This window comes from Microplitis demolitor, chromosome 6 (assembly GCF_026212275.2).
Source record: "Microplitis demolitor isolate Queensland-Clemson2020A chromosome 6, iyMicDemo2.1a, whole genome shotgun sequence".
NCBI lineage: Eukaryota > Metazoa > Arthropoda > Insecta > Hymenoptera > Braconidae > Microplitis > Microplitis demolitor.
In genome coordinates, this window is record NC_068550.1 from 2,212,121 (window position 1) to 2,229,216 (window position 17,096).

At 37.0% G+C, this 17,096-nt stretch overlaps 1 protein-coding gene across 1 annotated transcript in view; it reads right to left on the bottom strand.

Annotated features, from left to right (window-relative positions):
* Positions 1-17,096, bottom strand: part of LOC103575766 (uncharacterized) — an 83,032-nt gene that overhangs the window by 60,192 nt on the left and 5,744 nt on the right. The window contains exon 3 of the mRNA XM_008555690.3: positions 8,441-8,941. Coding sequence (XP_008553912.3) covers positions 8,441-8,941 — 501 coding nt within the window. The remainder of the gene's footprint in view (positions 1-8,440; positions 8,942-17,096) is intronic.

Below are 17,096 nucleotides of genomic sequence, written 5' to 3' on the forward strand. Positions count from 1 at the left end.
TAGAGCAAGTAGTTGAAGGTATATCGCGTTTTGCCGGCCATCTGCCGTAGAGCCAAGGCCGCCAAGTTACTTCGTTTCTTCCTTTACTTAACTTACATACAGCAATGTGGATACTCTTTGCCCCTCGCGATATAGCGCTCGATCGCGAGTACCAGCATGTGGATATAATGTGGATACTGGATACTCAGGCAACAAGAACAATGAGGGGCAAGTCGATTAAATAATTGCCAATGATAAAATCCCAATACCAGATTTCAAACAAAAACCATTTAATTAATTTTGTTTATTTTTTATTTATTTATTTATTTTTTTTTTTTTTTTGAAGTCGGGTGATAGTGATACATAATAAGTCTGATCTCTCCTCGGTGGCTTAGGATCTTGAGACTCCTGATGCCGACCGAATTACGTGCAATCGATGTGCACGTGCAATGTGTCCCAATTAGTTTGTATGCAAGTCTTGAGACTTAAGTCTTGTGCTCGTTAATTATGCTGATTGCGTAAGATCTTGCGGCACGTGTAAGCATAAATGACACCGAGATAACACCATAGATGTTATTATACAATAAATTATAACTTTTAGCTTCTACATATAAACTTTAATATCTTATATTTTTTTTATGCCTCTTAATATGTTAAATCATTCAAATGCAATTCATCATTTCATCGGTTGTTGTTATTGTTGTTGCTGTTTATTCAATGGTAATAAAAATCGTGACGATGAAACGAGGTAATGAGAAAACATTGAAAAATTGTTTTGACAATAAGGAGATTGATATTTGCGTAATGTAATAATATGGCTAAAGGTTTAATTCGTGAGAAGTGATTTATCAAATGCCTCGCACGGTATAAATATATATATATATATATATTATAAACAGACAAGAAGCTTTGCCATAATACCAAATACAGATAATTTTAGCTTTTAACGCACACTTTATTGTTTTACTTGAACTTAACACTCATTACTACTTACTCATAAGCAACAAAGAGATTACGACGACCTGGCAATTGGGTCCATGTGAGAATAACACAAGGGGGTGGGTCGAGCTTCTGAGTGACAACATGCAATGCACGGCGTAATTGACCGCGTAATAGAAGCGCGTTATGCAGTTGCACTTTTATATATGTATAGATATATAGATGTGCAGAAGTATAGGTTTATGGTTGGTATATACGTAGCAGATAGATGTAGGAATACAAACACGCGGGTTATGCTCATGAAGAATATATATAAGAAAAGAAGTAAGAGAGAAATGCAGCTGCAGATGCCCGGGGATACCGGTCGACCTTGAGAATGCTACGCGATGTATGACTCGACGTCGAGACTTTCCCATTTATGGTCTCGCATCCCTATCGTCGCATCAATGGCAACGTCTTGACGTGGAAAAAAATTATTATATATATATATATATATATATATATATATATATATATATATATATAGAGAGAGAGAGAGAGAGAGAGAGAGAGGTATAGTCGAAAAAATATAAAAGTATTAAATGAAAACAACAAACAAAATAACCAAAAAATAAAATAAGCGACGAGAGATGTATCTCCTTGAAGAAGTTTAATCCGAGGTATCGTATAAAATTGTAATTACATTTTTATGCAAGGATCTTGTTGTTTGATTTTATTATCAAGGTACATTTTAAGTCGACGTCTTGGGTCTTTTTAAAATTTATTTGCTGACTTGATCATCATCATTTTATTATTTATTATGTGGATATTTTTATTTTATTAATGTGCCTACAGATGTACGAGTGTTCCTCTTTACTTTATGTACGATAGAGTATACCTCAGACATAGGGAGTATTATATATATATATATATATATATATATAGAGAGAGAATCGTGATGTTATACTCTCGAGTCTTTGTCCAGCGACAGCGCGCTCTCGTCCTTAATTCCGATTATAGTCTTCTTTGTCCCAGGGTATAAGCCAAAAAAGGCGGGTCTAATGCGACCGAGGGAGGGTCAGAACACGCGGACATTTTTATCTCGTCTAGGGAGAAACTCGAGGATAATCAAGTCCAAGGACACGTCACGCGAGGTAGACAGACGACATATATCTCGGAATGAGGAGCCGACTTCAGAGGCTCTGCTCTACTCATTCGAGACCCATTCGCTACATAACACGCTATTTCACCACATCCAGCGCATCCTTACTTTCGGGTTTCGGATTTTCGGTTTTATTTGCATTTAACTCGGCTGTTCTCTGTCAGCTTTTGCCTGACAAGATCCTAAATTCTTTAAAATTATATTCATTAAATAAACATCTTTGTCACACTGAAAACGTGAGCGTATTTATTATGTACAATTTCACACTTTAAATACCTCTGCATTGTAATATTATTTTGGCATTCGAAAAAAAAAAAAAAAAAAAAAAAAAAAAACATTCAAATAAAGGAGAAAAAATTACATATAAGAGAAAGTCTACGGAGACGGTCCTCCAAGCAAATCGTGCCTTTTCACTTCGCGCCTATAAATATGTAGCGACACGAAGTGCCTGAATCCGGAATTTGTATTTCAGTAAAGTTATTCAAGTTAGTACATAATATGCACTATAATATAACTGGGTATTAGGAATAAATCGAGACGAGATATCTGTCTCCGAGATAATTTATTTAGTGCAGAACGTGAACTACCTGAAAATCGTTTATTTGGGTAAAGTTAAATTTCCTGGCGTGAAATAAACGGCACGACGATCGATAAAAGGATATTACGTTCGGATAAAAATAACAGAAGATAAAATGAAAAATTTATAAAAAATTAAAAAAAAAGGCTTGTAAATGGATGGCAGTCGGTGTACGTGGGACTGTACGAATGTAAATGCTACTAGGATCTGCATAATTTGCAGCAAGTTTCTCTGGTTACTGCACTTTGCATCTCTTATAAAACCTCAACTCTTGGCTCGCTGTCGTATCGACTTGTTTGCAGACGAAGAGACAAAACTACCAAGAAAACTATCTCCACGAATATAAGGTGTCACGCTGCTCGACACCACCACTACATACTCTTCCTCACATTCAGTCAACTTATTATTTCCCAACTCCTTGTCTAGATAATCACGAGCCTAATGCACTCGGCCAATAAAACGCTAAATTATTGAATTATATTTAACTTGTTAAAAATAAACCGTTACATATTTACACAAATAAATGCTAATTTAATTATCCGTGACGTTTTTAAAAGACAATTATTCAAAATTTCAAATTATCGTGTTATGTGTAATTTTTACGTCACGGACAATCCCTTTTCCAAAATTATACTCTTTGAGTTTTTAAGCCCACCGTTAACGCAGACCAGGTACAAAATACTTGTATCGGTCACCGGGGAATATAAATGAAAAGAACCCATTTTATATTTTGTGCATTATTATTTCGGTTGGTCAGGTATAAACGGCCTAAAAATGGAAAAAAACCTACCGCACTTGTTACCTATAAGTTGTAAGAAAATAATTTAAACATGAAAGAAAAAAATAACAATAACAGTTCTGCTTTCCGGAAATACCAGCTCAGTTTTGGGACATAAGCTTCGGACTTAATAAAATATACCCGTGAGATTTTACCTGGTGCATTTTATATTTATTCAATTCATGCATTATATATTTAACAGCACAGTAGAGTTGTGTGCAGTAGTTGGGTATTGTTAGCGCTAATTAGCCGCTCCGCGAAACATTCTTTTATCGTCACCTCAATGAGAGTTTTCCGGTAGCGTATGTGTCGTCAAAGAACAAGTCTAAGTCTAAGTATATCTATGTCTATGTCTATGTCTATGTCAGGTAATCGTACATACTCTGAAACCACACAATAGACACTCGGCTGTTCGTGGTTGCCGGTGATTCGTCTTAGTCCAGTCGGCAAACTGACAGGTTTTAATTAATTTAGTCAGTAGGTACGTGTCTAATGAACCATATTAGATTATTCAGAGTCTGAGGGTGTAATTGCTGGTAAAACATCCTACATAAATATATGTACGCATATTTATGGATATTTTAAAACATGAACCATCATTTCTTACAACTTACATGCATTTTAAATATCATAATACTTTTTCTCATTAAATTTATGTTGGGTCATAGTCAAAGGCTAGTTTTAATGTTTATTGGTTTATGTATGTGGTCAGTGCTAAAACCTAATTATGGATGAAGATTAATGTAAATATCTGATGTTGCGATTTACGATTCTTAATTATCTTTCGCAATCATTAATAGTCCCGGCTCTCACTCAGTGCACAATATTTACTTGAAGTAACGCTGCAATTTTATTTACCGAAACTCTTGCGGTGCTGTTTATTTATTTTTTTTTTTTTTTTTTTTTATTACATTTGCATACAATATTGCGACTGCTATTACTTGTAAAAGAATTACGTCCATCTGTCCTGGTATAAAAATATTGCAATATCATTTTTCATTACTAATATGCGCAGTAATTTTAAGAAATATGTAATAGCGACAAAATAATTTATATCATGATTATGTTGTGAGCGATCGCAACACTTGCTATTGCTATTTTGCTGAAGATGTTAGTTTATAGATAGCCAGGTTGAGTAAGAGTTTAAAAGACGTAAAAAAAAAATGAGGAGAACTGAAGTAAATGGGATTTTACCATTTCTGGGCTGGAATAAATGGCCGGTGCTTCGAGGGTGGCCTGATTATCATGCGCAACGGGATATCTGTCACCCACGCGGAGATAAGAAAATTATAGAACGTGCCCCAAGAGAGTACTGTCCGTGAGAGAGTTTAACTACGTCAGATTACTCTTATCTGAGCGTTTTATTTAAAAGTACTCAGTTGTTAAGACCCGGCATCTCTATAATATGACGCTGTTAAATATAGAATAGAATAGAATAGAATAGAATCGCGAGGCGAGGCGATTCGATTCGCGGCGCGGCACGATACGAAAAATAAAAATTCATTACTGCGGTTCATCCACAGCTGCGGCTGAAAAAAGAGTTTAACCGAGTGCATAATGACGAGATGATGTATAAGGGCGAGGACGAGGATAAGGAAGAAGGCTAAAGGCAAAAGGAAGAGGAAGAGGTTGCCATATCCATCAATAACGCCCAAGTATTCATGTCGAACTACAGTAATGACGTCCAGTTAAAACTTAGTCATCCTCGTCACGCTTGTATTTATTACTCGGCGCTTTCTTCTTTCTTCAAGATCATCACCAGGTCGAGTTTCATCCCGGCTTTATTGACCTCAGACTTCAATTCATCCAGTGACTTTTTCATTTTCGTAAGTTCTTTTAGTGCTTACACTCTACAATTGGAGTAAAGAGCTTTTGAATTAATTTAGTGGTACAATGATGCCAACTAATTATCGGTAAATATTTCAGAGAGCCTTGATAAGGGTTTAACTCATCTAAATATTAAAGTTTGGCTTGTAATTTTTTACGCTGACAGGCATCAGTTTCCTTGATGGGTCTAGCAATGCCTGTCACTCGAGCCCTAGGATTTGAGTGACAAAAAAAATAAACGGGAGTTAAACTGAAGCACGGGAGATGAAACGAATAGAATTGTTTGACACCCGTTGATGGGTTTTAAAGTCATTGGTGCTTAAATATATATTACTGGGTATGGAGTTTATCGAGTTCTCTATCCCGTTGGTCGAGTTGCTTCTTAAGTCGTTCGTTAGTGCTCATCATAATCTCATAGTTGTTCATCCTCGCGGATGCTCCAATACAATCAAACCGTCTTAGACGTCTTTTAATATCCTCGTATTCACGATCATTCAATATGTAGTTAAGCCGATTCTTGATAAAATTACCGCGATGTAATACCAAGTGACGGTTAAATAATAAAATTTGATGGATTATTGACGGTGCGTCTATGTCTAACAATAATAAATACAATGATTGATAAACCTGACGGCTCAGGAGAAGATTGATGACGTTTTTAGTAGACTCTCTACCAGTTTTGGGTAGACGAGAATACTAGCAACCTGAAGCTGCCGATAAAAAATTTTTTAAGAGTTCACTGTCCTTTTGTCGCATTATTTTGAGTCTTTTCCCGCTCAAATAAATCTGCCTACGTCTCTCGTCAACGCGTCTCTAGCTCTTGCGTCGTTAATTTGTAAAATGTCAAAGCTGTCTCATAACAATTGTCAATACGACTCTCGTTGACTCGGTGACAGTTTTAACGACGCGGGAATTTTATTTTTCAAAACAAACACTTTGTATTATAAATATTTGGTTTTGTAATTTTTAATTCTTTATCCATTTCCTTATTCGCGGCAATTAACGACAGCCGCTCCTGTGGAATCTAACAAGCTTAGTTTAAAATAAACATTTATTATTATAATAATAATGATAATAATAATAAATAAATATATTTATAAGTATGAGCCTCAGTTGGTCATAAATGTAATTCAGCGAGTGGTAGTCTATAAGCAGACACTTTTGCTCAGAGTAAAAATATAAAGCTCTAGCAGTAATAATGCCCAAGACAGGTTTTCAGCAGCACAGTAACCCTCCTCCTTGCCAGAGATGTCCTCAAGAAGGTGACCAGACTCATCCGCGATAAATACTTCCTCATGATGAGCTGATCCTTTAATTTCCGGTGATGATCCTCGATTACGATCATCCTTCGACAACAATAACTTTTCATAAAGTGATTTATCATCTTTATCGCCACTTTCATCACCGCTATCTACCTTATCCGCATTTTTTTTATCCCATTAAATATTTTTATATTTTTTTGCCACATGCTTGAGTCCTCGAGACATTTTTTTTTGTGGGTTATATTTGACTCAGTCCTTGCATCAGTACATTTTATGATGAAAAATGAAATGAAGTTGAGTTGAGTTGTGAAATAAGAAACTAAATAAAAAGGAGTTATGTTACCAAAACAAATGACACTTGACAATTGGACGAGAGAGATGCCAAGAGTTGATAAATGTCGTCCAGCGATTCAGGTTATCGTCAAGAGGATCTCAGGTACATGAGCACTTAATTTGAGTACGTGGTCCTACAACTACTGCATATATATATATATATATATATATATATATATATATATATATATATTTGGATGTATGAAAATGGTCTTGGAAGAGATGAGAGTGGGCTACAGAGCGTCGGTCGTTCCGCGTGGGCCGCGACCGCTGCATTCCTGTAGGTTCAAGGATCCCAGCACCGCGTCTTCTTGCTGGTGTATGTACGCGTGTTGAGGATGTGTATTTTCCTGCAATGCATATATTCTATCCTTTCCTCACATATGTAAGAATGTATAGATATATATATTTGTGTAGGTATTGAGGGTTGCGAGGTTCAATTGTCGATATCGAGAATGTTGTTTTTACTTTTATCGTATCCTTGCGTTCCAGCGAGCAAGTTTTTCTTTGTCATGACACTGATGTTATAATTCAACTATCATAGCCAGCGAGCCCGAGTAAAGTAAGCAAACAAGTAAGCGAGGGAGGAAGGGAGGAAAGAAGAGAGCGAGGGAGGGAAGCGAGAACTCGCGGAGAGCCGATGGAGAAATTTGTTTGAGGAGTTAAGTGCATAAAGTGTGCATTAAAAAGTTAAAAATAAAATCGCCCGGATAAAAATGTATTTTGTACTTAATCCTTAAGTTGGGCAAGATTCATTGCTGATGGGTTTTCACGTTGGGTGAAATGACCCCAGGAGAGAAACTGGATTGACTGGATTTAACGCCTTAGATGCAACAGAGAAGAGACGATGCAGGAGAGAAGCTGAATCGAGTTTTACGTACTGAGGTTTCGCGATGCTGAAGAATGCGCGAGGGAAGGTTATAAGATGGACGGCTTCAAAAATAGAAGGTGAAGGTGAGGAGAATAAAAATAATGATAATAATAAAAAATAAATAAATAAAATAAGGAGGAAAAGGGAGAGAATATACATCGCCTGGGGGGACATATTGCATAAATCCTCCATGTTGGCTCTCGGTACATCCCTCAAGGACGCGTGTCGAATCCGAGGGCAACGTCCTTAACTCTCAGATATGCTTTTCTCCTCTTCTTACGTTACTGTCTTCGGTGTCTTATTCTTCGCCACCACCACCATAACCACCACAAGCTCGATGTCAATGTCATTAATTCTCTGATATAACCAGCCGCTCCCTCCCTCCTCCTCCTATCTTTTCCTCCGCAGAGAGCATAAGTCTTTCGAGGAGTATCGGCCAATTAACGATGAGTGAAAAATAATCCTATTTCTCACCGGCGTTCGTTTAAATGATAAGGGGAAAATTCAACACCGACTCATTATTTTTCACCCGTAATTTGTCTATTAAATTTAATGTCTCAAGTTTATCAATTTTATACTTCGTATTATGTTTTCCGTGTGTTAATTATTATCATTATTTTTTTCTTTGTTTTGTTTTAATCATACACTCAATTACGGCAATTAAATGTGTCTTTTATAATGTGTATGTAATAAAAATAAAAAGAGTGAAAAATGAATGTAAAAATAAACTTACCTTTTACGACGATGACTGCGATGTTCACGAGTCTCGTTCATAGAGTGTCGCCTTTTTTCACGGTTTTTTCTCCGCGAACTTTTTCCCTCGCTCCCATAGACACCTCCCCTCGCGATACCGGTAACATCTCGGGAAGTTTTTTCTCTCGCATGACAACTGCCCGAGCGTGATGATCGCTCCCTTGGAGAAGACGGATCATTATTGCTTTTTCCAGAATCATGAGAATGTCTTCGGTGCTCACGTGGCAAACTACAATAGACGTTTTGCGGCGTATAAATTCCCCGTGACATTACTTTTTCGCTGTTACCACTCACCGACGAGGAATTTAACCCACGTGTTTTTAGAGGTGTCGCTGTTAATGTACTCGAGTTATCGACACCGACACTATCATGAGCACTTTTAGCTGACGATCCTTTCAAGTGTTCTTTCAACCATTTTCCGAACCCGCCGCTGCTTCCTGCGGAGTCTACCCGCGGAGGCTGTTCCTCGGGTCTTTTTGCTCTGCAAAAAAAAATTTTACCAAATTTAAAACGACCTTGATACATATATTTATATAAATTTTATGAAATATTTAAAAAAGATTAAAAAATAAATCGGTCATACTGAAGGTTAAATTATCGAGAACGACAGAGATTACAATGGCCACGTAATAACAGGTGTAACTGCAACTCATCGAGACTTGTCATATGTTGTACACTTAATAACTTTCATCTCTATCGTGATTATGTGTGTGTGTGTTACACATTAACGGTGAGCAAGAAGAGAATAAAAAGCGTTGCGTGTAACGTGTAACGAGACGTGGTCCATAAAAGTTAAGAATAAAATAAAAATAATAAAATTGAGCATGAGTATAAATGAACACGAGGCATGAGGTAAAGTGGAGCCAAACAAGGTGAAATGAATGATGACAAGATGAGGTTGGACACGGTTCTCTTTAACACAATGAGTCAAAAAAAGTTGAGAGGAAATACAGAGATATAAAAAGGTTTAAATTTTGAGTACATAAATGATTAAGCAATGGGCTGGATGGATGGATAAGATGTAAGAGTACTGGTTTTGAGGCACAAGAGGACGAATTAAGTGTTGGTATAACTTAAGGAGGCATAATGGGCGATCGTATGAAGAAAGCGTAGGCTGTCCAGAGCATCTAAATGACCTTGCCAAGGTCAGATGTATTTCTAGCCAACTCCGAGAGGTGGAGCCAATGAATTAACGCCCGGTTCAAATTACTGAATCTGTATTACCGATCAATGAAACGAAACTCAACGTCATTAATTTATTTAAATTAATTCGGTGTCTCTCATTACTCGGAGCAGAGTACGGTTTTAACGCTGGGTTTTATAATTAATAAAAATAATAAATAAGCCGGAGGAATATAATGTTATTTTGAAGTCAATTGATTTTGGATCGAATAACATTACAAGTTAGTGTGTCCTCGTATCGAACGAATTGGTAAATCGAACGGTACCTGGGTTCTCGCAGTCTCGTATCATACAAAGTTAACAAACTCGTCTTGTTGAAATTCACGTGAACAAGGAAGTCGAAGAAGCCAGCCGAGCAACGAGCCGGGTCCACCACTACACATCTTGATAATGTATACATATATATATTATTCCTGCGGGTTACGCCACTGTATTAAATTCCGGTTCTTAAAAGAGCTACTCGGTCCCCTTTCGTCCCACTCGGCCTTTCTCCTATACAACTTGGTACAGTACCAACATATAAATATTCCGAGGGTCTTTTCTTTCCCTTCTTATTCGTTCGTTATCTCCTCATGACTTTCTTCGTAGTCGTTTTAAACTTTTTATCCGTCCAAAAACCCATCTCGAGAATAACAAACCAGTGTACAGAAGAGGACTAAAGACCGAATTCAATAATAAAGTTATCATATTGATTACTTCCTGTGTTATTTTCATTTACTCTCAGCAATATATTCTCAGATTCAGTTAAATTTATTTAACGTCTACGAATTTTTAGTGATTTCACATTATCTACATTTTAAAAATCCTGTTTAATTAATTGATAAAGTTTAGCTGGGACTGGAGCTGAGATTAAGGCTGGGGTAAAGAAAAGTAAAAAAGAGCTAATGAATAATGCTAAAAGATTTTAGCGAGTCCGAGTCTCGAGCAGTGTACTATACCAGTGTCCTTGGATTTGATCTTCACCACCCAAGGATTATTTTAATTGCAGAACTGCTGGCCACGGTTCGTTCCCTCCGAGAAGTCCGAGCACTCGTCGAGTCACGCTTTAAAAGAGTACTTCCAACCACCTGAATATTTGCATGTGCAACACTCCTTTTCTCGTCCTCGACGTCTTGCTCTCAGTCGTCTTAGCCTCAGTCTTAGTCTCAGTCGTCTCCAATTCTCTTTAATATATTTTTTTTTAAACTCCCTTATTTGCACCGACGCGCATTTCGTTTCGTCCACGCCTCTCGCTCGTTCTAGTTTATTTAGTGACGTGTTACGTGCTTTCGGCACTAAAAGAAATAAAAAAATGGCACAATATACATATAAATATAACCACCTCGTCGTGTTCAATTTCAATCCCTTGAGGACTCGTTTTACCTCTTTCTACACTCTATACAGCGCATAAAAAGCCTGACACATTCGAGTTTAAATATGTTGAGGCTAAATTAAATCGATTCTCGACAAAGCTCCAACTACCAAGTAGGTATACAAGGATCGATATATTGCATGATCAAGCCCACACACTTGTCCAGCTGAATCATTATAAGTGATGAGAAAAATATATATTATTGAGTTGTCAATTGAAAATTACAACATTGTCTATCGGTTAATCTCATCATATAAATTATCTATTTATTCAACTTTTTTTATAATCGTGTCGTTATTTTTTACGCCTACAGTTCCCAGTCGGACCGGCTATTAGTCTCTTCCTCTTCCTTTATTACCAGCAGATTGTTTTTTTCATCATCACCAGAGTGTTTGGAAGTCTGGAGAAAAATAACCTTGGACCCCTTGTATTTTAAAAAGTGGTATCGAACCAGTGGCAGGTTATCGATATTCTCAACTCGCTGGAGCGTAGGAAATCGATGTGACCGCCGAAGGGAAATTACAATTCCCATTCTCTCAGTGCATTATCCACCCATTTACTCGGTATTATTATTTTTTTTTTTTTTTTTTGCTTCAAATCCAATTGTAATGTAAGCCAGCAACAAACACCTTGGAATGCTTTTGATGTACCTGCAGCCACTCAATAGAGCAACTATTTCTCACTTACTTTTATATATAGATGAGGATATAGATATATATTTAATGGTCTCGTAATAAACCCAGCTCTCTTTACTTAACTCTTTAAACTCTCGACAGCCTTACAATTTACTATTTTCGTCCCACTCAGCAATTTAGTGTCAGCCCATTGTTCTCGGGATTTCAAAAACTAAAAAACCCATTTATGATTATGATACACACAATATGTCGCTCTCTCTCCCTTTATATTAGTTCCCATCACTTGAAAAAAAAAAATTATGAGCAAATATTAAAAATGACGACAATAAATAGCAAGTTTTAAGTTTTTAAAAGCCGGCTCCGGTTTTACCGAAAACGAGAGTGAAAGTCCTGTCAATATTAGCGTTGAGTCAGACCTACTAATGTAAGTATAGATGATGAGAACAGTCTTGCACGAGCAGGGTACAGTATATAGACCGGCGACTAGAATAAATCTCAAGCTTTGAGTTATTATACATTATATAGAGAGCTATTTTCTTTGTTGTGCTCCGATGGATTTTTCAGGTATACATAAGCCACAATGTTCACATATATATTTATGTATATTTTATACAGGCATAAAGTCTGAGTCATTTATCCATAACCACGACAATGAACATTATTCATGGTTTAATTTTTAAACTAAAAGATAAATTTAAAGGCATCATGATTTTATTCCAATTCATATCAATCTTAAACGTCCAACACACGAAGGTCACGGTGGAGGTGAAGAGATTTTACTTAACGGTATCTTTTAGCTGACGGGATACCAGAGGATATGCTCTGTCGTTTTCTTGATACACACTCGATTCTTTATGCTAATACCCTCTTTTTACAACGAGGATCATTACGGCGACGGGCTGGGACACCAATCAGCTCGTTACGTCACACGATCTCACGTTAATGACACCAGATATATCTCTGATGTATATCGGCCTCCATTTTTCCGGTTTATATGCATTTTAAAACCGGTGACGAGTTTTAATACGAGTAAGTAAATTATTCAAAACAGCTCAAGGGCAGTGGAGAAAAATTATCGTCATTGTTGTGGAGGTTTGTTGTTGTTGTTGCTGGTATTTTATGCGGTTTGTGTAAGAATGGGAGATAAATCGAGCGTTTATCAGGTGAGAGGTTGGGTCACCCGCATGCAATGCCGTTTTTGTTCTACTGGCAACTGGCGTGAGGCATAAGCTTAGTCCAGTTTCACTCAATAATCCACTTTATTTTATTTTATTTAATTTTTATCTCGGTATTCGGAATTCATCTCTGCGGCTGACCGCAAGTCGTATTTCAGACGGTGCCACCTCGTAAATTTTAAGAGCCTACTCTCTAGAGGTATAAGTTTAAGTTTAAATAACAAAAAGGGTAAAAGAAGTGAGTAATAAAAATAAAAATGAAAATAAAAGGGAAAGAAAGAAAGAGAGGAAAGGAATAAGTGTCTGTAAAAATAGCTGCTGTATATTGCATTTGTACTGATGTCCTTGAGTATCCATTGTCCTCCCATCCTTTCTCTTGGCGCGTTTTCCCTTTTGTTTAAGAAAACAAAATAACACTAAAATATATATTATATTATATGGATATGTAGATGTATATATATATGATATGCGCTAGCTCTGTAACCGGAGTGGGTACTGTACGTGAAAAGTGAAGAAGAAATTCTCTCGCGTGTCAATGATAAACTTTAAATAAGATTGCACTTTTATAACCTCAAATAATTCTCAGGAAATGAAAGTTAATAATGTTTTTCTGGGGAGAAAGAAATTTCTATTGAGCTACAGTTGGCATTGAAATTAACTCTGAAGACGTCGTCATTGTATGTATATATATATAATAAATATACCAGGAGATCGGTTTGATTTTTTTTTTGATCGGCATGGAAAGGGCGTCTGTGCCAGCGGAAATGAAAGGGGTCGATATTATGGGGGCGCTGCGTGGTTCGTGTTTAACTGAAATTACCTCGTGGCCTCGACCGGGGGGTCGAGCCGGAAACTTTGCTTTACGAATTGCACACCGTTATAATCCAGCTAATGATAATCTTTGTCTATGTATTTTACCATCTTCTTGTAATCCATTCACTTGTAGATATATGTACATATTTTATTCTATGTCGTTGTCATTATTGTTATTATCGGACTGAATTGCTCGCACTCGTACAATTTATGACCGGCTCTTTTTTAGGACCATCAATAAAAATCACTTTTTTTACGGCGGATGCAAATCAGTTTGAAAGTAAAATTTACTAGGTCAAATTTAAATCGTAGTAAAAAAAATTATTTTTATTTTTAAATTAAAAAAAAGTAATAAAATTTTAAACGTCTACTTTTTTTTAACTGACAATTTTTTTTTTTTTTTTTTTTTTCAAATGGTCTGAAATGCTAATTTATTTTTTTTACGATAATTTGCGGTACCGATGTCGGTTTTTGACAAGTTATTTTTGATTTTAAATTTTACTCCATTAACATTTCAAATCACGTTTTGTCCTTAAATTTATGTATAAATCTACTCAAAAAATTTAATTAAAAATTTTTAGTTTTCGGGTCACCCGATTTCGACCGACCTCGCCTAGAAAAATTTCAAATTTATCACATAATTTTTTTATAACAGCCGTGACATTTGAAAGACTATTAGCATCTAAAATTGTCTCGTATGTTTCGAGGCTGTCGCAAAACCACGACGGCAATTGTAAACTATCGTTATTACTCTTTATACTGTACCTACTTCATCATCCTATTTTCTTGGCCGAAAGAAAACCAAAAAAAGGTAAACTGTAGAGCAATAACTGGCAGTTTTAATATATAGTTTGCCCGATATCTTAAAGTCACTGTAAAATCGTGATGATGATCGAGCAGACATGAGGATTTATGTCCTCAGAGTACTCTATATTCTATATACCGTATAATAAATACATACATACATCCATACATATGGCATGGAGTCACACAATATATATATTTACTGTTATATATATATGGTGAGTTTGGTCTTAACTTGCACAAGTATTCAGTATAAGAAATAAGTAAGATATGTGGAGAGTCAAGAGTACCGTATAGATTCTTATGTCGGAGTAGTCAGAGTACAGAGAGCTGAGCGGTTGGTGTCTTGTACCTAGTGCTCCATTTCCCGCGCGCAGTTGTATCAAGACGGTGACGCCGGCAGGACAAGAAGGTGGAGGCGGTGGAGGCGAATCGAGAGATTCCCTTCGCACTCAGCGCTCCTTGACGGCAAACAGCTCGCCGCGATTGGCCAACGACATACTTGAGGGTGGGAGTGTAACGGGAGGAAAGTTCACAGGGTCGGGTCAAATCGACAGCACAACACACTCTTTACTCTTGAATCTATATTATACTAAAGCCTCGCTATACATATATTATATTTATAGTCATATACAAAGTGCTCAGTAGACTATTAATGTAATGCAATTGCTTGTCAACTGATTTCGACGAGTCCAAGGTAATTTTAATGCCAATCTCCTTTCTCTTAATACATTAGATGCTCTGACTACATCAGATGATGACTTGTCGGTTTACATTTTTTACTAATCCGACAGTTTCTTATTGCGATACACGAGAATTATTCCTCGGCGTGTATAGACACCAGATGAGGGCGATTGCAACCAGAAGAACAAGAAGAAGGAGGAGGAGGAGGAGGAGGGGGAGAGAGTCTAAGACCGCGGCTTGTAATCACGGGCGCATGATTATTATATGGTGCACATTAATAGTTCGAGGCACGCGCGAGCGCAAAAAATCAACCGGGATGTCAATTGACGTCTTGCCCATAAAAATATAATGATTCATTAGTAATAAATATATTTGTTTAGTTTGTTTGTGTTTGAGTAAAAAAAAAAAAATATTGGATGAGACGAAGCGGTATTTTTCCGGTTGATATCCTCGCAATAGACGGCTTATACTTTTCCCGAGGGTATCCCGTATCCGTTCCTCCCCGTCTCCTGGATCTCTTACACAAACGGTAGTGTAATAAGTTTGAGTATGTGGATACGTAAACGAGTGCACTTACTGTGTACAGACACCGACACCAAGACACATCCCGTGATCCTGCTCGAGGATGTCGAGATTTATAGCTTCCACTTGTATTTTCCGCGTGTAAAACTCGCGACTCGTCGCCGTCCGCCTCTTATTCTCTCCTTCCTTTCCACCTTCAGTCCCTCGCCCCCTAGTCTACGTTACACTGAGATCAACTAGGTAGGTAGATAGATAGACATATATCTATGTAGATGCATGTAAAAAGTAATGTATATATATATATATATATATGTATGTATAAAAATAAAAATAAGACGGATAAAGTTGGCGCAACCGTGAAACCTGCATTGAGCGGCGTAATAGTTTCCACTTCCAGACCCTGACCCGGGGCCAGACGATAAATCCCATCGAGCTCAGGCTATCAAGGGCCTCCGGATTCGCGTACCTTACTCCCACCTCACGGCAAATTTACATCTATACCCTTATTCCGCTCTCTACTCAGCAATGCTTGCTTGGGCTCAACCAATGTTCAACTCTGATGGAAGGGGGATCCAAACGATTGAGAATAAAAAGATAAAGATGAAAATAAACGTTTCAAAAAAAACGTTTCATCCAACTCTTAAGACTGGCTCATTGAACCCTGCTAAGAGAGTCCGTGACGAAGAAGCGTTGACCTTTACCTTCTCTTGTCTCTCATCTCTTATTCGTTAACTGTCTTCATTTCCTTTTAATCGAACCCTTTGTTCTATGATTTATTTAAGTTTATTACAAAAGCTTTGTTCCTCTCGGCCCTTTGCGTCTCCCACGTCGTGCCGTAGAAGAAAATTTTTACAAAAATTTTCAATGTCAAGAAAACTCTCACCCCAGTGAAATTACGATATGTCCGACTAAAAATATATGTGTAATTGTCGGTATATAAACTTTAGCTTACCGGGATATCTCACTTCCTACATGGACATAACAAATGTTCGCGACGCGTGTCTCGTTCCCGCGAGACCTATTCACATATACTCCAGGAGTCACTCCCCTGCACTACTCAGTTTATGACACTGTCGTCCTTTAACTTTCATGGTATAGTAGTATATATAAAGTACACTTCTTCCTATTCGCATATTTCCATCTGACTATTATAGAGTCTTACGGCGAAGCTATGTCGTCTGTCTTCACTTTAACCGTCTCTTACTTCTTGCGAGGCCAGTACAGCAATAGGTCGGTTATTTATTTTAATACTGATGTTCTTGCAGCCCGCTGAATAATGAGAATGCCTTTTATTACACTTCCTAATGCTTGTCAAAAGACCTGAGCATAAATGTCATGAACGTAACCTCCATCTTCATTTTAAATTTCATCTTTATTTTTTTATATTTATTAACTTTACTTTTTTTTCATTTTATTTATAACAATTATTTATTTTTCCTATATATATAAATACTTTATATATATAATTTA